The 21954-nt window shown below is 40.9% G+C and overlaps 1 protein-coding gene across 1 annotated transcript in view; it reads left to right on the top strand.

The window, feature by feature from the left end:
- Positions 1 to 20644, top strand: part of grm5a (glutamate receptor, metabotropic 5a) — a 101859-nt gene extending 81215 nt beyond the window's left edge. The window contains exons 14-18 of the mRNA XM_034178329.1: positions 4934 to 5092; positions 5178 to 5303; positions 5428 to 5610; positions 9594 to 9760; positions 19606 to 20644. Coding sequence (XP_034034220.1) covers positions 4934 to 5092; positions 5178 to 5303; positions 5428 to 5610; positions 9594 to 9760; positions 19606 to 20497 — 1527 coding nt within the window. The 3' untranslated portion in view covers positions 20498 to 20644. The remainder of the gene's footprint in view (positions 1 to 4933; positions 5093 to 5177; positions 5304 to 5427; positions 5611 to 9593; positions 9761 to 19605) is intronic.
- Positions 20645 to 21954: the final 1310 nt, after the last annotated feature.

Genomic DNA, 21954 nt, shown 5'->3' with positions numbered 1-21954 from the left:
AGTTTGTGAGTTATACCACGGAGTCAGGCACTTCTGATTTAAAGCTCTCTTTTTCAGAGGAGCTACAGCATCCAAAGTTGTCTTCAATGAGGATGTAAAACTATTGACGAGATACTCTATCTCACTTACAGAGTTTAGGTAGCTACTCTGCACTGTGTTGGTATATGGCATTAGAGAACATAAAGAAGGAATCATATCCTTAAACCTAGTTACAGTGCTTTCTGAAAGACTTCTAGTGTAATGAAACTTATTCCCCACTGCTGGGTAGTCCATCAGAGTAAATGTAAATGTTATTAAGAAATGATCAGACAGAAGGGAGTTTTGAGGGAATACTATTAAGTCTTCAATTTCCATACCATAAGTCAGAACAAGATCTAAGATATGATTAAAGTGGTGGGTGGACTCATTTACATTTTGAGCAAAGCCAATTGAGTCTAATAATAGATTAAATGCAGTGTTGAGGCTGTCATTCTCAGCATCTGTGTGGATGTTAAAATCGCCCACTATAATTATCTTATCTGAGCTAAGCACTAAGTCAGACAAAAGGTCTGAAAATTCACAGAGAAACTCACAGTAATGACCAGGAGGACGATAGATAACAACAAATAAAACTGGTTTTTGGGACTTCCAATTTGGATGGACAAGACTAAGAGTCAAGCTTTCAAATGAATTAAAGCTCTGTCTGGGTTTTTGATTAATTAATAAGCTGGAATGGAAGATTGCTGCTAATCCTCCGCCTCGGCCCGTGCTACGAGCATTCTGGCAGTTAGTGTGACTCGGGGGTGTTGACTCATTTAAACTAACATATTCATCCTGCTGTAACCAGGTTTCTGTAAGGCAGAATAAATCAATATGTTGATCAATTATTATATCATTTACTAACAGGGACTTAGAAGAGAGAGACCTAATGTTTAATAGACCACATTTAACTGTTTTAGTCTGCGGTGCAGTTGAAGGTGCTATATTATTTTTTCTTTTTGAATTTTTATGCTTAAATAGATTTTTGCTGGTTATTGGTGGTCTGGGAGCAGGCACCGTCTCTACGGGGATGGAGTAATGAGGGGATGGCAGGGGGAGAGAAGCTGCAGAGAGGTGTGTAAGACTACAACTCTGCTTCCTGGTCCCAATCCTGGATAGTCACGGTTTGGAGGATTTAAGAAAATTGGCCAGATTTCTAGAAATGAGAGCTGCTCCATCCAAAGTGGGATGGATGCCGTCTCTCCTAACAAGACCAGGTTTTCCCCAGAAGCTTTGCCAATTATCTATGAAGCCCACTTCATAGATGGCAGTAGAGGCCTTGAAAACCTGACAAAACAAAATTCCAGATAATCCATGTCTGCTACATTGATTTAAGATGCGTGGAATTTAACAGATGCAAATACAATAACATCTATAAACCCAGAGAATATATTCACGAGAGTTTTAGGCAGTAGAGTTTAATGCTGCTGTCCGTGGAGCCTGAACAGAGTGTCCGAAATGCATTTGTCCTGTTGTGAATGTACTGAGATTACCCATAATGCACTGCTGGGCACAGTTCTTCTTTGCCTGCAGAGGGTAGAGTGGTTTCTCCGGAAGTAGCACGCTTCTGTTTGCAGAGGGTAGAACTATACAGCTCTTAGGGAACTTTCAACAAGTATGTCTCAACTGATTTTAAATTTAAAAAATGTTTGCTGCTGTTCAGCTTGGTTTACTACGTTATCAGTCTAAAAGTTATTGGACGGCAATTCATCTGAAGATAATTAGTCCGATAATGGTTTTTAAAGTTATCTAAAAAGATAATCCGATAATGAAAACATTATCTTCGATAATTATCTGTTATCAGATTATCGGAGGTGTGCCCACCACTGATAACTACTTTAAGAAAAGGGAGGAGCACAGGGTAACATATAAGAGTGGAGGAAGGTGCACACAGGTGGACTACATTCTTTATAGGAGATGCAAGCTAAAAGAAATCAGAGACTGTAAGGTGGTGGCAGGAGAGAGTGTCGTTAGACAGCATAGGATGATTGTTTGTAGGATGACTTTAGAGGTAAAGAAGAAGAAGAGAGTGAGAGAGCTCGACAAAGGATCAGATGGTGGAAGCTGAAGGAGGAAGACTGTGGTGTGAAATTTAGCGAGCAGGTGAGAGAAGCACTGGTTGGAGGAGAACTAGTTTTGGACAACTGGAAAAGTACTGCAGATGTGGTGAGGGAGACTGCTAGGACAGTACTGTGTGTGACATCTGGACAGTGGAAGGAAGACAAGGAGACTTGGTGGTGCAGAGAGTGCAGGCAGGGTGGAGTGGGTGGAGAAAGGTGGCAGGAGTGATTTGTGACTGAAGAATATCAGCAAGAGTGAAGGGGAAAGTTTACAAGACAGTAGTGAGACCAGCTATGTTGTATGGTTTAGAGACGATGGCACTGACAAAAAGACAGGAGGCAGAGCTGGAGGTGGCAGAGCTGAAGATGTTGAGATTCTCTTTGGAAGTGACAAGAATGGACAAGATTAGGAATGAACATATCAGAGGGACAGCTCAGGTGGGACGGTTTGGAGACAAAGTCAGAGAGGCGCGATTGAGATGGTTTGGCCATGTGCAGAGGAGGGACCCAGAGTATATAGGGAGAAGGATGCTGAGGATGGAGCCACCAGGCAGGAGGAGAAGAGGGAGGCCAAAGAGCAGGTTTATGGATGTGCTGAGGGAGGACATGCAGGTGGTTGGTGTGACAGAGGAAGATACAGAGGACAGGGTGAGATGGAAATTATTGATCTGCTGTGGCGACCCCTAAGGGGAACAGCCTAAAGACAAAGATGAAGAAGACATATTTCTTATTGATTGATGTATATAAAGTCAAAGACATAATCGGTGACTTGGAAAAGTCCATGTGTCCATCCCCTGATTTGTTTCAAGAAAACTGCATGTCAGAGTGATGATTTGAATGAACAATAGCTCTTATGGTATGTTTAGTTTGTCCAAGTGCTTATAGTCTCTAAAAATAGGTGGACTGTGTATAAAAACTAGTAATTCACAAATGGTTACTGCTATATTTTTGGTAAAGCCCTTGAATTAAAACAGCTACGTATCTCTACAGCAGGAAGTTGGCCAAGCAATGTACCTGGGTTAAAATCCCAATTACTCTACCTGTCTGTGTTCTTGGACAAAACACTATGCACACTGTCTCAGTCTGCCCAGCTAATATGTATATGTCGCGGACATGATGAGCGAAGCTCTTCGGCATCTCACCATGTCATTTTTCGGTGGAGCATGAGCATGGATAAACCTTTCAGCTTCTGAGGGAGCTCCACCCCCCAGAACCCCCTAATTACAGCCCTTTTAACCCCATGCCACTTTAAGATTTTTTTAATGTAGATGTAAATTAATATTCAAAGTTTTCAGCAAGTTGACAGTAGGGCTATGCAATATGGTCAAATTATCATATCGCAATATTGTCATATCAATATGATATACGATATGACTATGATTTGACAAAAAGTGCAGCAGCAGTGAAAATTAAACATTCTTAAACAAAATAGTAACAATGCCACACTTATTTTGCACTTATTTTAGGATACTGTGCCCTCCAAAAGTATTGGAACACTTAGTATTTCACACATTATATGTTCGATGTCGCTGACATTAATGAGCAAAGCTCTTCACTATCAGTATATCATCAGACAATAATTTAAAATTGAATAATTCTTGCAGAACCTACCATCGGTTTGTAGATTTTTATGACAATGTTGCTCGGCTTGTGGCTTCATCTACCATGGGCAGAGTTTTTTGTGCCATTTCTGGTTTGTGGCTTCATCTACCATCGGTTTGTGGCTTTTTACAGCTTTTTACAGCTTTTTACGACAATGTTGTCCGGTTTGTGGCTTTTTCCCCTATGGGCAGATTTTTTTGTGCCATTTCCAGATTGTGATTTTTTTTTGTGCCATTTCCAGATTATTTCGTGCCATTTCCGGTTTGTGCCTTCATCTACCATACAGCAAGATTTGCGCTGCTGGGTGGTGCTTCACTCGTACAAATAGGTACCAAGGTGTAAGGTTGCTGTTCAATCCAGGAAGAGTCATACACTTATGTGTTTCACTTTGTAGAATTTGAGGATACCCACCCAATAGTGGTTATCCTCAGATCCTGAATAGAACTTAAGTGTTCTCCTCTTCCTTGTATTAAATCTTGAAGTCTAAACAAACAAGCACATCGTGACTGTTTCATTTGAATTTGATTGTAGTGGTTTGTCATCATTGTCCAAATACATATGGCCCTGACTGCATATGTAAAGCACTTTGAATATTTTAAAAGTAAATCTGAGAAAATTGACAGAATTCCACCACATGAAATTAAAGAACAAGTTCACATTTTTGCAACCTTATTTTTTTAAGTGATTAATGTGGTAAAAACACAAATGTACCCTTTACGAATTCAGTGCTGAATATAACACTAAAATGCCTTGTTGTAAGCATTTTAGGCATTTTGTTGTAAAACAAGGCATTTTAATGTTACAACCACCAACACATGATTATTCCTGGAAAGCACTGACATATTATGTGTGAGAACATGGCAGGATTTGAATATATAAACACATATATAATCATATATATTCCTAAAATAGTGATAAATATTATACAAGAGCGTGCCAAAAGCTAAATTTCATGTCATGGTACTGGTACAGCCATTTATTATCAAAGGACGTATCTCCCTTTACAGTCCCGTCTCTCTTGACTCGTTCAACAACAGAACAGAGAAACTAATATAAGGCAGCAGTAAAAAAAAAAAAAAAAACGCTGCTTTACTGCCCAATTTGAAGAGCTCCATGGTACAAGTATTTTATGTGAGTTGCAGCCAATATGTAAAACTTTAATAATAAAAGTTTTAATTGTTATGAATCAGTCAGCATGTCTGCTGGAAATGTAAGTGCAGCCTGCTTAACCGTCTGTTCCTTATTTGATTCAGACGAATCGTATTGCACGGATCCTGGCAGGCAGCAAGAAGAAGATCTGCACCAAGAAGCCACGCTTTATGTCCGCCTGCGCACAACTGGTCATCGCCTTCCTACTCATACTGCTGCAGCTAGGAATTATTGTGGCGCTCCTTATCATTGAGCCACCGCAGGTGTGTATGTGTGTGTAGACTTTAGAGTGCAGGTTGTGTAATTTACAAATGCAGGAGAAACAACATCTGGCTCATCTCTCCTTAGGTTGTCTATGATTATCCAAGTATCCGCGAGGTACACTTGATCTGTAACCTGACCACTCTGGGGGTGGTGGCGCCGCTGGGCTATAATGGATTGTTGATCCTCAGCTGCACCTTCTATGCCTTCAAGGTACATCAGCTTATCAGCAGACAAAAATACCCATGATGTCACCTTTATCATTTCTCCATGAAATTTGTCATTTGAACACTCTGACAGGTTTTTCTTCTCTTTTACGTTTCCTTTTCTCCTACAGACCCGTAATGTTCCAGCTAATTTTAACGAGGCTAAGTATATCGCATTCACCATGTATACCACCTGTATCATCTGGCTGGCGTTTGTTCCCATTTACTTTGGTTCCAATTACAAGATTATAACCATGTGCTTCAGTGTCAGCCTCAGTGCCACGGTGGCGCTATGCTGCATGTTTGTCCCAAAGGTAAAAATAGCAAACACACTCACAAGCTCAGGCACTTCACGTATACAGACAGGTTACAAATTAAAGGAAAATCCTAAATCAAAGAGTGGAGAAACGTAATAAATGCTCCAATCCATAGAGCACAAAGGGTCACGGAATGGTTTGTTCAATATTCTTCATTCGGCTGCTGCTATTAGGAGCCGTCATAACAGATCATCAGTTTCCATCTCACTATGTCCTCAGCATCTTCCTCTGTCATGCCAACCACCTGCATGTCCTTTGTCATCACATCCACACACCTCCTCTTTGGCATCCCCCTTCTCCCCCTATCTGGTGGCTCCATCTTCAGCATCCTTCTCCCTGTATACCCTCCATCCCAACCATCTCAGTCTCACCTCTGTGACATTGTCTGTAGACCACCCTTCATCGTCACTCCCAAAGAAAATCGCAACATCTTCTGCTCTGCCACCTCCAGCTCTCTCTCGTCTTTTTTTGTAAGTGCTACCGCCTCTAAGCTGTGCAATAAGCCCTATGCTGCCACCCACACCACCCTGCCTGCACCCTCTTCTTCACTTCTCTCCCATACTCTCCACTTTGTACAGTTGACTTTGTACGTTTGACCCCAAGTATTTAAACTTATCTACCTTCACTATCTAAACTCTTTGCAAGCTCACTTTCCACTGGGCTCCCTTTCATTCACACACATGTACTCTGTCTTGCTCCAACTGTCTTTCATTCTCCTTCTCTCTACAGCATATCTCCATTTCCAAGTTAGTCTCAACCTGAGACTGCAGTTCACAATGTCATCTGCAAATATCACAGTCCATGGAGAGTCTTTTCTCATCTCATCCATCAACATGTCCACCACCACTCCAAATAGGAAAGGACTCAGAACCAGTCCTTGATGTAATTCTACCTCCACCTTGAATGCATTTATCATTCCTATTGCTCATCTCACTGCTGTCGCACTGTCCTTGTACATATCCTGCATCACCCTCACATACACCACCTTTCTCTAAGTCAACAAACATACAATGCAACTCCGTCTGACCTTCTGCACACTTCTCCATCTGCACAGTCAGAGCAAACATCACATCTGTAGTGTTCTTTCTTGGCATGAAACCATACTGCTGCTCAGAGATCTTCATCTCTTTCCTAAGCCTGGCTTCCAATACTCTTTCCCATCACTTCAAATGCTTATCATATTTGAGCCAGCATTCAAGTTTTTATTGTTGACTTAAAAGGCTTTTTTATGTACCCACCTATCTTTCAACACTTGTTAAGTCTTATGTGTCTTCATATGCCCTGTGGGATTGCATTATGCACCTATGTAGGGTTAAAAACAATTTGTCAGTCTTCAGAGTTTTTGCATATGTTACTCCTACTTAATGGAACAGTGTGCCACTTGAGATGAGAAAGTTCATTTCACTTAGTGCTTTTAAGGCTCATCTGAAACCATGTATTTTTTGTTGTGTATAATTAGCTATACATTTATCTCAATAAAATATATTTGTTGGTATGCATTTATATTTGGTGATGGAATTTAGTTTTGTTTGAGGATGGAACTGGGGAGTGTCTTTATCTTGATGGCTGATTTGGCATTGGTACAATCACTGACTGCCAAGTGCATTTAGGTTGTCCTGTCAGGCCATCTGTCTTCACAAACACTAGACTGGCAATAATTATGGAATCACCGGCCTCGGAGGATGTTCATTCAGTTGTTTAATTTTGTAGAAAAAAAGCAGATCACAAACATGACACAAAACTAAAGTCATTTTAAATGGCAACTTTCTGACTTTAAGAAACACTATAAGAAATCAGGAAAAATAATTGAGGCAGTCAGTAACGGTTACTTTTTTAGACCAAGCAGAGGGAAAAATATATGGACTCACTCAATTCTGAGGAATAAATTATGGAATCACCCTGTAAATTTTCATCCCCCAAACCAACACCTGCTTCAAATCAGATCTGCTCGTTAGTCTGCATCTAAAAAGGAGTGATCACACCTTGGAGAGCTGTTGCACCAAGTGGACTGACATGAATCATGGCTCCAACACGAGAGATGTCAGTTGAAACAAAGGAGAGGATTATCAAACTCTTAAAAGAGGGTAAATCATCACACAATGTTGCAAAAGATGTTGGTTGTTCACAGTCAGCTGTGTCTAAACTCTGGACCAAATACAAACAACATGGGAAGGTTGTTAAAGGCAAACATACTGGTAGACCAAGGAAGACATCAAAGCGTCAAGACAGAAAACTTAAAGCAATATGTCTCAAAAATCAAAAATGCACAACAAAACAAATGAGGAATGAATGGGAGGAAACTGGAGTGAACGTCTGTGACCGAACTGTAAGAAACCGCCTAAAGGAAATGGGATTTACATACAGAAAGCTAAACGAAAACCATCATTAACACCTAAACAGAAAAAAACAAGGTTACAATGGGCTAAGGAAAAGCAATGGTGGACTGTGGATGACTGGATGAAAGTCATATTCAGTGATGAATCTCAAATCTGCATTGGGCAAGGTGATGATGCTGGAACTTTTGTTTGGTGCCGTTCCAATGAGATTTATAAAGATGACTGCCTGAAGAGAACATGTAAATTTCCACAATCATTGATGATAAGGGGCTGCATGTCAGGTAAAGGCATTGGGGAGATGGCTGTCATTACATCATCAATAAATGCACAAGTTTACGTTGATATTTTGGACACTTTTCTTATCCCATCAATTGAAAGGATGTTTGGGGATGATGAAATCATTTTTCAAGATGATAATGCATCTTGCCGTAGAGCAAAAACTGTGAAAACATTCCTTGCAAAAAGACACATAGGGTCAATGTCATGGCCTGCAAATAGTCCGGATCTTAATCCAATTGAAAATCTTTGGTGGAAGTTGAAGAAAATGGTCCATGACAAGGCTCCAACCTGCAAAGCTGATCTGGCAACAGCAATCAGAGAAAGTTGGAGCCAGATTGATCAAGAGTACTGTTTGTCACTCATTAAGTCCATGCCTCGAGACTGCAAGCTGTTATAAAAGCCAGAGGTGGTGCAACAAAATACTAGTGATGTGTTGGAGCGTTTGCCATTTGAAATGACTTTAGTTTTGTGTCATGTCTGTGATCTGCTTTTTTTCTACAAAATTAAACAACTGAATGAACATCCTCCGAGGCCGGTGATTCCAAAATTTTTGCCAGGGGTTGTAGTTGCTTAGCTGCCACATTTATATCATTGTATGTTCTAAAATTCTTCATTGTCTTGTTTCTTTAGTGTGGACAAAGCAGATGGTCACCTACCTGAGTCTAATCTGCTGAGGTCTTTTCCTATAATCAAAAAAAGGACTGAGAGTTTTTTCCTTCCCACTATTGCCAATGTACTTGCTCATGGGGCTTCTAGTATATGACTCTTTGGGGAAATTTGTGGTGCTGCATAAAAAAAAATGACATTATTTTTTCTTTGTGATTCATCTTTCAAGTAGAGTTACAGATATCTGAAGTGTCAATGCAAGGCCAACAAAGTTGTTCTGGCAGCAAGTGACCCAACACTTTTGTAAAAACTTTGTAGCTGTTAGACTGGCCCAAGCAGTGGGTTGCCCCTCGGAGTCTGCTCTGGTTAAGGTTCCTTCCTCAAATATGCCAGAGGGAGTTTTTCCTTTCCACTGTCACCTGTGTGCTTGCTTGGCAGGGGTTGGTAAGGTTAGACTTTACCCGTGTGATGTGCGTCAAGGCAGTATTGTTATGATTTGGTACTATATAAATAAACTGAATTCAACTGAACTGAATTAAGACAATTGTGTCTAACTGTAATTAGGATGGGTTAAATGCAGAGGACAAGTTTCATTGTATGTACATATATGTGCAATGGCAATAAAGTTTCTATTCTATTCTATTCTATTCTTGATGGCCATTTTTCCTTTAGTTTGTCACACGTTTATGCATTACATTCCTGCATCTATATGCAAATAAATAATGAATAAATGTGCATGTGTGTGATTTTTTTAACCAGGTATACATCATGCTTGCAAAGCCTGAAAAGAACGTCCGTAGTGCCTTCACAACTTCCACTGCGGTACGGATGCATGTAGTTGATGCCAAAAAAGCTGCAAAGTCTAAATCTTCGAGCAGTATGGCCAACCTGTTTCGACGCCGAGGGTCAGTGCAGGAAAATGTCAGGTATGCAGAAAACAAAGAGCCCATTAAATATACATTAAGCAGTTAGAACGATTTAATATAATGTAAATTAGTGACACATTTCATAAAATGTTCAAAGACATCATATTCATTTTGGTAATTTTTCTTATTTTTTAAGAGGTCTTTTTGATATGTATATACAAGGTCTGTTAGAAAAGTATCTGACCTTTTTATTTTTTGCAAAAACCATATGGATTTGAATCACGTGTGATTGCATCAGCCAAGGTTGAACCTTTGTGCGCATGCGTGAGTTTTTTCACGCCTGTCAGTTGCGTCATTTGCCTGTGAGCAGGCTTTGTGTGAGCAGTGGTCCACCCCTCTCATCAGATTTTTATTGCGAATAAATGTCTGAATGATTTGGAGCTTTGCTGCATCAAATTTTTCCAGAAACTGTGAGATACCTCCAGGTGGACACCATTCGGAAAATTTATATGGCTTTCAGCGACGATTTTATGGGGATTACACAGATTAAGGAGTGCTTCAGCTGGTTTAAAGACCGCCCACAGCTGCTGAGAGCGCGCCGTGCTCCGAGCGCCGATCGACAGGCTGAAACAACCAGATCATTTCCAACGTGAAGGCTTTGTTGATCCGGGATGTCATCTGACTTCCACAAAAAAAGGCAGAAGGCGTGGACATCAGCACTTTTTCGGCACATTCCACTGTTACAGGAGTTTTTTTCATGGAAAAAGAAGCGGATGAATGCGCCACCGTGCCGCTCATGGCGCGGCACAAAACCACCTCCGTGTTGGTCTCACAGGACGGCTTTCAGATGGCTCAGACGGCTTTCAGTTGCTTTTCAGTCATGTGAATATCCGAGAAATTGTGGATGAGCCTGGACATGCCCCAACATGTCCTGTGAGGCTTCATCACAGCGTTGCTTTGCGCCATGCGGAAATGTCCCGATGCGCAGAATTCCTTCGCACGTCTGTCTCAATGTGCCGAAAAAGTGCTGATGTCCACGTCTTCCGCAATTTCTGTGCTAGTCAGACGACGTCCCGGATCAACACAGCGTCCAGTTTAAAAATGAACGGCACATTCCACTGTTACAGGAGTTTTTGTCATGGAAAGAGGAGCGGAGGAATTCCGCACGTCGCGCCGGAGCCGCATGGTGCAAAGCAACATCGTGATGAAGCCTCACAGGACATGTTGGGGCATGTCCAGCTCATGCACAATTTCTCGGATAGTCACACGACTGAAAAGCCACCGAAAACCGTCTGAGCCATCTGAAAGCCGTCCTGTGAGACCAACATGGAGGTGGTTTTGTGCCAGTGGAATGTGCCGAAAAAGTGCTGATGTCCACGCTTTCTGCCTTTTTTTGTGGAAGTCAGATGACGTCCCGGATCAAGAAAGCCTTCACGTTGGAAAGGATCTGGTTATTTCAGCGGGGTGTCAGCCTGTCGATCGGCGCTCGGAGTGCACCGCGCTCTCAGACGCTATGGGCGATCTTTAAACTGGCTGGAGCACTCCTTAATCTGTGTAATCCCAATAAAATCATCGCTGAAAGCCATATGAATTTTCCGAATGGTGTCCACCTGGAGGTCTCTCACAGTTTCTGGAAAAAATTGATGCAGCAAAGCTCCAAATCGTCCAGACATTTATTCGCAATAAAAATCCGACGAGAGGGGTGGACCACTGCTCACACAAAGCCTGCTCACAGGTGAATGACGCAACCGACAGGCGTGAAAAAACTCACGCATGCGCATGAAGGTTCAAGCTTGGCTGATGCAATCACACGTGATTCAAATCCATATGGTTTTTGCAAAAAATAAAAAGGTCAGATACTTTTCTAACAGACCTCGTCTATATATATATATATATATATATATATATATATATATATATATATATATATATATATATATATACAGTAGTGTTCAGAATAATAGTAGTGCTATGTGACTAAAATGATTAATCCAGGCTTTCAGTATATTTCTTATTGTTACATGGGAAACAAGGTACCAGTAGATTCAGTAGATTCTCACAAATCCAACAAGACCAAGCATTCATGATATGCACACTGTTAAAGCTATGAAATTGGGCTATTAGTAAAAACAAAGTAGAAAAGGGGGTGTTCACAATAATAGTAGTGTGGCATTCAGTCAGTGAATTCGTCAATTTTGTGGAACAAACAGGTGTGAATCAGGTGTCCCCTATGTAAGGATGAAGCCAGCACCTGTTGAACATGCTTTTCTCTTTGAAAGCCTGAGGAAAATGCGACGTTCAAGACATTGTTCAGAAGAACAGTGTAGTTTGATTAAAAAGTTGATTGGAGAGGGGAAAACTTATACGCAGGTGCAAAAAATTATAGGCTGTTCATCTACAATGATCTTCAATGCTTTAGAATGGACAAAAAAAAAAACAGAGATGCGTGGAAGAAAACAGAAAGCAACCATCAAAATGGATAGAAGAATAACCAGAATGGCAAAGGCTCACCCATTGATCAGCTCCAGGATGATCAAAGACAGTCTGGAGTTACCTGTAAGTGCTGTGACAGTTAGAAGATGCCTGTGTGAAGCTAATTTATTGGCAAAAATTCCCCGAAAAGTCCCTCTGTTAAATAAAAGACATGTGTAGAAGAGGTTACAATTTGCCAAAGAACACACCAACTGGCCTAAAGAGAAATGGAGGAATATTTTGTGGACTGATGAGTAAAATTGTTCTTTTTGGGTCCAAGGGCCACAGACAGTTTGTGAGACAACCCCCAAACTCTGAATTCAAGCCACAGTTCACAGTGAAGACAGTGAAGCATGGTGGTGCAAGCATCATGATATGGGCATGTTTCTCCTACTATGGTGTTAGGCCTATATATCACATACCAGGTATCATGGATCAGTTTGGATATGTCAAAATACTTGAAAAGGTCATGTTGCCTTATGCTGAAGAGGACATGCCCTTGAAATGGTTGGTTCAACAAGACAATAACCCCAAGCACACTAGTAAATGAGCAAAATCTTGGTTCCAAACCAACAAAATTAATGCCTCGCAGATATGAAGAAATCATGAAAAACTGTGGTTATACAACTAAATACTAGTTTAGTGATTCACAGGATTGCTAAAAAAGCAGTTTGAACATAATAGTTTTGAGTTTGTAGCGTCAACAGCTTTTTTTACTAATAGCCCAATTTCATAGTCTCAAAAGTGTGCATATCATGAATGCTTGGTCTTGTTGGATTTGTGAGAATCTATTGAATCTACTGGTACCTTGTTTCCCATGTAACAACAAGGAATATACTCAAAACCTGGATTAAACTGTTTAGTCACATAGCACTACTATTATTCTGAACACTACTGTATATACGAGGGCTGTCAATAAAGTATAGGTCCTTTTTATTTTTTTTCAAAAACTATATGGATTTCATTCATATGTTTTTACGTCAGACATACTTGAACCCTCGTGCGCATGCGTGAGTTTTTCCACGCCTGTCGGTTACGTCATTCGCCTGTGAGCACTCCTTGTGGGAGGAGTCGTCCAGCCCCTCGTCGGAATTCCTTTGTCTGAGAAGTTGCTGAGAGACTGGTGCTTTGTTTGATCAAAATTTTTTTCCAAACCTGTGAGGCACATCGAAGTGGACACGGTTCGAAAAATTCAGCTGGTTTTCGGTGAAAATTTTGCGAGACGTCGCGCAGCACTCCCAGGCGCCGTCGTCAGTCTGTTTCAAGCTGAAAACCTCCACATTTCAGGCTCTATTGATCCAGGACGTCGTGAGAGAACAGAGAAGTTTCAGAAGAAGTCAGTTTCAGAATTTTATCCGGATATTCCACTGTTAAAGGAGATTTTTTTAATGAAAGACATGTGGACGGGTCCACGAGTCGGGACGCAGCCAGCGCGGTGCGGCAGCACAGGAAAAACACCTCCGTGTTGATAACCATTTGTAAAATCCAGGCGGCTTTTGATGGCTTTCAGTGGAGTGAGTATATGAGAAATTATTTAACAGCTGGACGTGTTCCAACTTGTCCTTAAGGCTTCCAACGGAGGTGTTTTTCCTGTGGCAGAACGTCGCGGCGGCTGCGAGCTGACACTGCAATCCGCCCGCACGTCTTTCATTAAAAAAATCTCCTTTAACAGTGGAATATCCGGATAAAATGCTGAAACCGACTTCTTCTGAAACTTCTCTGTTCTCTCACGACGTCCTGGATCAATAGAGCCTGAAATGTGGAGGTTTTCAGCTTGAAACAGACTGACGACGGCGCCTGGGAGTGCTGCGCGACGTCTCGCTCCGTGGGAAGTCCTTAAAGCGACAGTATCACCTCAAAATCTCTCATCAGCCGTTAAAATTTTCACCGAAAACCAGCTTAATTTTTCGAACCATGTCCACTTCAATGTGCCTCACAGGTTTAGAAAAAATTTTGATCAAACAAAGCGCCAGTCTCTCAGCAACTTCTCAGACAAAGGAATTCCGACGAGGGACTGGACGACTCCTCCCACAAGGAGTGCTCACAGGCGGATGACGTCACCGACAGGCGTGGAAAAACTCACACATGCGCACGAGGGTTCAAGCATGTCTGACGTAAAAACATATGAATGAAATCCATTCATATATCAAAAAATAAAAAGGACCTATACTTTATTGACAGACCTCGTATATACGAGGTCTGTCAATAAAGTATAGGTCCTTTTTATTTTTTTCAAAAACTATATGGATTTCATTCATATGTTTTTACGTCAGACATGCTTGAACCCTCGTGCGCATGTGTGAGTTTTTCCACGCCTGTCGGTGACGTCATCCGCCTGTGAGCACTCCTTGTGGGATATATATATATATATATATATATATATATATATATATATATATATATATATATATATATATATATATATATATATATATATATATCAGTAAAGTATATAGCAAGTATATCAGTAAAGTAAAAAATGTTGAAAACACCTACTGTGTTTGGTCCATTTTAGTCAAATTGTGGTACCTCCCTAATTTAACAAAACAGTCAAAACACTAATTTAATCTGTGATGTGGATTAACAAGTGGATTATGATCTGCCTGAACTGGAGGAACTTGGTCCAATTTCAAGTTAACTGTATGATCAAGACAGGTATGCCTGTTTAAACTATTCAAAGAACTACTTACAATGGACCTTCACTGGTCTGCACTGCAGTGCCATTTCAAAAATAAAAAAAAGAAAGAAAGGAATCTCATCTGGACTAAACCAGTTGAACCAAAACTCACAAGTGAGCAACATATTTATGGTGGAGTGTCACAGTGAAGGATTTTCTTATGGTTCTGACGGTTAGCCCGATGTTTGCCAAAGAGAGTGAAAATTTGATTCCTATCAAAAAGTGTCAAGGTCTGCCAGACTCTGCAAGAGGTAAGTGGATATCAGTTGGGCAACATTGATGGTTGTTGTGGTCCCAGAAAAATTGTCAACATGCTTAAAATCTTCAGCATTCATGCTAAAATGCTGGACAGTGTTGAGCTCCACTACCACAAAGTCACCTCCACTAGCAACCTGTTACTACTCTGTTCACTACCACCAGCCTCTACTGGCTAATGTCAGAGGCTTGACTGGATGCACCACCTCCTCTGCTTCCCTTGGGCATGAAGAAGTACATAGAAATATGAAGAAATGTAAAGGAATTGACAAGTGACACAATCACAAAATTTCATGGAATTTATATAGGCTACATCACATTACGTCACAAACGTTGAGTCGACCGTCTGTTCCACCAAGCTACCCTACTGCTCTGCAGGATGCACTTCCAATGCACCCGTGCTTCGATGCCGAACGTCAAACTAGGTACAATACTAAGTTAGTGGGCTTTCGCCAAATGTTGCGCTCTGCTGAGCTATGTTGACCTGCATTGAAAATAAGAAATTTGGACCCCAGGAGTGAGCCGTTCACAGAGATTTTTGAGAATCTGCTACATCAGCCAGCTTCAAACACTTCACGTCATAGTGTGAATGGGACATCAAAAAGGAGGTGTACAATTTTAGTGATACTTTGACAGAAAACACATGGGAAATTGGAGTCCAAATTTGATCTGTTTTGTTAAAGCCCTTGTATCTGGCACTCCACCATGAAGGCTTCCTACACTGGTCTCCTTCTTGCATGGTCACTCTGATTCTGAAAATTGCCAAATCCAGAGAGATTTACCATACGGTACCATACTCTTTGTATTTCTTAATGATTGATGTCAATGAAGTCAAGACATATTCAGTGAGTTGGAAATGTTCATGTGTCCCTTCCCTCACTTATCAAAAGAAAATTGTTTGCAACAATCATCCTTACTTAGTTTGTCCACTGACAGCATTGGAGAGACTATGTGTAAAAATGTATGTAATTCCTAAATGGTTAATGTGATATTTTTTGTTAAAATCCTCTAATTAAGGGTGAATGTCTACACCACAAGCACATCCTGATTGTTTTATTTTAGTTCCAATGTGGTGATGGACAAAGGCAAAATGTAAAAATTGTGACTATCCTGATACTTACATTACTGAAGTTTACACAGCCACCTACATTTTTTTATTTTCAGATTACGGTACCCAGCAATCACATTAAGAACAACAAATTGGAGTTTTAGTGTTTACAGTGTGCTTTGCTTCATAATGTGATTCAACTCTGATAAATCGAAGGTGAATTTGCTGCAACAGGCTACAAAAAGAAGCTGAGAAAAACTGCTGTCGACGCTGGGAAAAGACTACCTCATTTGGGTTAAGCACTCCCAGAGGAGACACACAGCGTTTGAAGATTTTGCTTTCTAGGGAAGATAAAGGAAAGTGGAGGGAGATGTGAAATTACACTGTAGGCTAAAGACAGACTGGGGCATGATTATAATACTGATGACTGGGTGTACGGTGCATCTGGAAAGTATTCACAGCGCTTCACTTTTTCTACATCTTGTTATGTTACAGCCTTATTTCAAAATGGGTGAAATTCTACTCACAATACCCCATAATGTCAATGTGTTTTTTTTTTTGGTTGTTTTTTTTTTAGATTTCTGCAAATTTATTAAAAATAAGAAGTTAAGAAATCACATGTACGTAAGTATTCACAGCCTTTGCCATAAAGCTCAAAATTGAGCTCAGGTGCATCCTGTTTGTTGAGAAAGTGAATGCACGGACCCATGTTAGGGGGCGTAAATGAGCGGTCAATGGGATTTTGCATAATAAATAACAATTTATTATGCAAAAGTACAAACAGGTTACAAATATGCTGAGTCCAATTAATAACAGAAAATGGTGACACGTGGGCAGGCCCGAGGGTAGGAGACGCCTATCCAGAGAAGAGCCAGAACCCACGAAGTTCCACCACCAGCCGGAGGCCTGCAATACACCAGAGCCGCCAAGTCCTGGTACCCCAGGTGGCCACCGCTCAAGCCTGTCAGACCAGTACTGCTGGCAGGAGCAAAAACAGATTAGGTGGGTGTGTGTACACCCAGCAAACAGTCAGCAAAACTCAGTAATCCTCCTGAAGGAATAAATCCAAATACTCCCAGAGTGCAGAGGAAAACTGGAAAACTTGCAGTATCAATTGAAATACTTAGCAAGTAAGAAGTGAGGAGTGGAGATGCCAACTCCTCCAAACTTCCCACAAACTCGGCTACATGCTGCAAGTATAAGTCACAACTGCAAAGACTTCAGTAACAATGAATGTGCGTACGGCACAGAACGGCTGAGTAGGTTTACCTGTGTGGTAAGCTGATAACTCGGCAGAGTTATGGTGTCTCTCCCATTTTAATAAATTTATAGAAAATTCGAAAATTTGAGATTTAATGACTAATTAATGAAATGACGAGTTTTCAGACAGACAGACAAACAGCAATAAAATCAACACCTCCTTGGTGGAGGTGAAAAAAATCATTGCAGCCTCCTTGATAGCTTTCGGTGACTGGGGTGGCCATAAATGTATGCTGCTAAGACCCATCACTTGAATACCTATACCATTTATAATCACAAGGAGACACTGTTACATACCCAATAACAGTTTGCAAGAGTAAAAAGTAAGTCCCTTTTGCCTCCTTGTTTTGGGGTCTCCACAGCAAATTGGAGGTGGATCTGCATGCTGAGTTTTACACCGGATGTCCTTCCTGATGCAACTCCATACTGCATGGAGAATCGTCAGGGGTGGGTTTTGAACTGGGGTCCTTCCACAATGGAAACAAGCACACTCACTACTTAGAAACCAGTCAGATGTGAAATAACCACGGGTCTTGATCTTGGTTATAATGGTAACTGTGTCAAAACAGGGTCCGACCTTTGTTGGCCCTTGTTCATTCATCTTGATCAGGAATTCAAGAATTGTTGATCTTAAATTACAGCCCCAATTCCAGTGAAGTTGGGATGTTATGTGACTTTTTGTGTTTGTGCAAATATTTGCTCATTTTGAAATGGATGTCTGCAACACATTTCAGAATAATTGGGACAGGCGCAACAAAAGACTAAGTTGATGAATGCTCAAAGAACACCTGTGTGGAAACAGATGAGTGTCATGAGTGGGTATAAAAGGAACATCCCCAAAAGGCTCAGCCATTCACAAGCATAGATGGGGCGAGGATCACCACGTTGTGAATAACTGCTTGAAAAAATAGTCCAACAGTTTAAGAACAATGTTTCTCAATGTTCAATTGCAAGGAATTTAGGGGTTCCATCATCTACAGTCCATAATATAATCAGAAGATTCAGAGAATCTGGAGAACTTTCGACACGCAAGCGGCAAGGCCGAAAACCAACATTGAATGCCCGTGACCTTCGATCCCTCAGGTGGCACTGCATTAAAAACCAAAATCATTGTGTAAAGGATCTTACCACGTGGACTCAGGAACACTTCAGAAAACCATTGTCAGTTAACACAGTTCGTCGCTACATCTACAAGTGCAAGTTAAAACTCTACCATGCAAAGTGAAAGCCATACATCAACAACATACAGAAACACCGCCGCCTTCTTTGGACCCGAGCTCATTTGAAATGGACAGACGCAAAGTGGAAAAGTGTGCTGTCGTCTGATGAGTCCACATTTCAAATTGTTTTTGGAAATCATGGAGGTAGTGTTCTCCAGACAAAAGAGGAAAAAAAAAACATCCAAATTGTTACCAGCACAAAGTTCAAAAGCCAGCATCTGTGATAGTATGGGGGTGTGTTAGTGCCCATGACATGGACAACTTACACATCTGTGATGGCACCATCAATGCTGAAAGGTACATCCAGGTTTTGGAGCAACACATGCTGCCATCCAAGCAACGTCTTTTTCAGGGACGTCCCTGCATATTTCTGCAAGACAATGCCAAGCCACATTCTGCACGTGTTACAACAGAGTGGCTTCGTAGTAAAAGAGTGCGGGTACTAGACTGGCCTGCCTGCAGTCCAGACCTGTCGCCTATTGAAACTGTGTGGTGCATTATGAAGTGAAAAATACGACAATGGAGGCCCCGGACTGTTGAACAACTGAAGTTGTACATCAAGCAAGAATGGGAAAGAATTCCACCTATACAAAGCTTCAACAATTAGTGTCCTCAGTTCCCAAACGCTTATTGAGTGTTGTTAGAAGGAAAGGTGATGTAACACAGTGGTAAACATACCACTGTTGCAACTTTTTTGAAACGTGTTGCAGGCATCCATTTCAAAATGAGCAAATATTTACACAAAACAATAAAGTTTTTCAGTTTGAACATTAAATATCTTGTCTTTGTGGTGTATTCAATTGAATATAGGTTTAAGAGGATTTGCAAATCATTGTATTCTGTTTTTATTTACATTTTACCCAACATCCCAACTTCATTGGAATTGGGGTTGTGTGTAACAGTTGTGTATGTTATTATTTCTGAATCATTACACTGAATAACTAATACTTTTGTACTTGTATACATTCCTCAGTTCCAATGGGACATGGGCACAGAATGAGCGTAGCTACAGACCAAACCTCTGGAAGAGGATGTCATTCCATGTCAAGAAGAAGGACGCAGGAGAGGCGAACCAAACAGCCATAATCAAGCCTTTTTCAAAAGGAGATACAGCTATAGTCACTGATGACAAAGAGGAATATGACGTGTCTCAGCCATTCTCCTACTCTCCTTCTCCATCACTTCTGTCCAGTGTTAACAGGCATATGGTGAAGACCAGGGGTTACCAGGAGAGAGATGATGGACAGGAAGCACCCAACTATGTATCCGAGCACACCGTTGTGGTCAGGAGACGGGATGCAGACAACAGCTTTGGCATTGGCACAGCTGATGGCGCGGACATTAGCGCCATCGCTGTTGGTGACATCGGCATTGGCATATTAGGTGCTCAGGCTCAGTGCACCACCATTATGGACCAAATCAGCTGTGTGGTTAACCGTTTCTCTGCCAACATCAGTGAGCTCAACACTATGATGCTGCCTGGGGAAGCTACCGCCAACCCCTCCTCCAGAGCCCACGTTGTGTCCCAAGCTGCGGACACAGCATCCTGTTCACCTCAGTACATCACCTCCAGGAGCAGGCACGCTCCCTCCACGGTCACAACGTATGCTGAGGTCACAGCCGTCTCCAGCTTCTGCAAAAATCCACCAGTAGGGAAGATTTATGAGCTTATGGGCTCCGCATGTGCGAGTGGCAGACGACCCAAAGACACGGAGATGCTGGTTGCCCTGACGCCTCCTTCCCCATTTAGAGACTTGTCCTTGGTCTCCAACAGCGTCACGCCTCCCTCACTGTCCCTGACCTCTGAGGCTGAATATGATCAGCTGCTTCCAAGACATTACAGCCAGAGCTCCTCCTCTCTCTGAAATGACTTTTTTTGGTCTTTCTTTGTCTTTGCTGTGTTTTAATTTCAGAAAAACAAAAATATTTGGTTGCCTTTCTTGATATTTGTACTGTAAATATTCAAACAATATTGGATTTCTTGTTTGCCTTTAAAGGAGCCACAGTGTGCAAACCTTTTCTTTTTTTTACCTGTCATACAATTAAATATGTTTAGGGATTCACGTTAAACATCCCCAAAAGTCGGAGAATTCGATTAATAGGCTTGTAGAAGCTACCTGCCTATAACCAAAATTTAGTCTTGAACAGCTTATTTCAGATGTAACATATGTCACAGAAGTCCACATCAGTAGACTTGAAAACCATCAGGCATTGGGCAGAAACAAGCAATAAGATTTTTGTTGCTCTGTGTGCTCCTTTGCATTGGGTGGAAGATGGGGACCTTTGTCTCCATGGATGCATCATCCAGTGTTTGTTCCACAGAGCTTCTGGACTAACAGGCATTTTACCTCTACCTGACTTAGCTGAATGTAAGAAAATCAGTTTTCATATGGTGGGACCAAAATGATCTTCCAGCTCAGGATGTAATTTAACCCAAATACTCTTCAGTTCTGACAAGTTGAATAAGTACTACAGTTTGTTGGCGCAGTGTGTCTTATCTCACATGCTGCCAATATTTCTCTGCTGTCTCTGAGTTGTATTGTATGCTGAACTAATATTTTTCAATGTCAACACAAGATTACACTATGTAACACAATTTTTGTTCCTGGCTTCTAAGTGTTATATTTCAAGTGCTTATGTCTAAAGTCTATGGAAAAATGACTACATTCAGCACAAACTTTGATTTTTTTTTTTTTAACGTTCTAGAAAGTTCTAAAAATTTCTTGAAATTTCTAGATAATTTTGGAAACTTCTAGAAAATTCTGGACAGTTCTAGCAGTTAAAGAATATTCTAGACTACTCAGTAGTAGTGAAGGCGAATCGAGAATATTCTTGAAAACAGACACATTTCAAAATATCATTGTCCTGATCACAGAAGCAAAGTTTCTGTGGAATAACAGCTATTTTCTATTTATTTAAGGCATAACAGGTTAGGAAAACACACTGTGTACCCAGGAACAAAACAAAAATAAAAATTTGTTACATAGTGTTATTAGATAAAATACCTATTTTGTTTATATTTATATTCTTAATAAAAGTTTGCAACCGATAGGTTTAACAGTAAGTGTTCTAAAAACAAAAGAAAGCTAAAAGTGTACCAGGTGGTTTATATTTATTTATTTATTCATTTGTTTATTGAGTGTTTCCACTGTGGAATTTTAGGGCAAGCATTGACCTTACACCTAAAATTACTTTTTGCAGGTCACTGAGACATTTGAAAGTCGGTGTTGTTAACTATGGCTGTGGACCTTGTATTTTTCAGATATGACTCTGCTCTATGTGGAAAATCTCAAAACATCGGAGGAGAAACAAGGATTCCCTT

The sequence above is a fragment of the Thalassophryne amazonica genome, chromosome 9 (genome assembly GCF_902500255.1).
Source record: "Thalassophryne amazonica chromosome 9, fThaAma1.1, whole genome shotgun sequence".
Lineage (NCBI taxonomy): Eukaryota > Metazoa > Chordata > Actinopteri > Batrachoidiformes > Batrachoididae > Thalassophryne > Thalassophryne amazonica.
The sequence above is the reverse complement of the archived record's forward strand: the minus strand, read 5'-3'. Positions and strand labels throughout refer to the sequence as shown.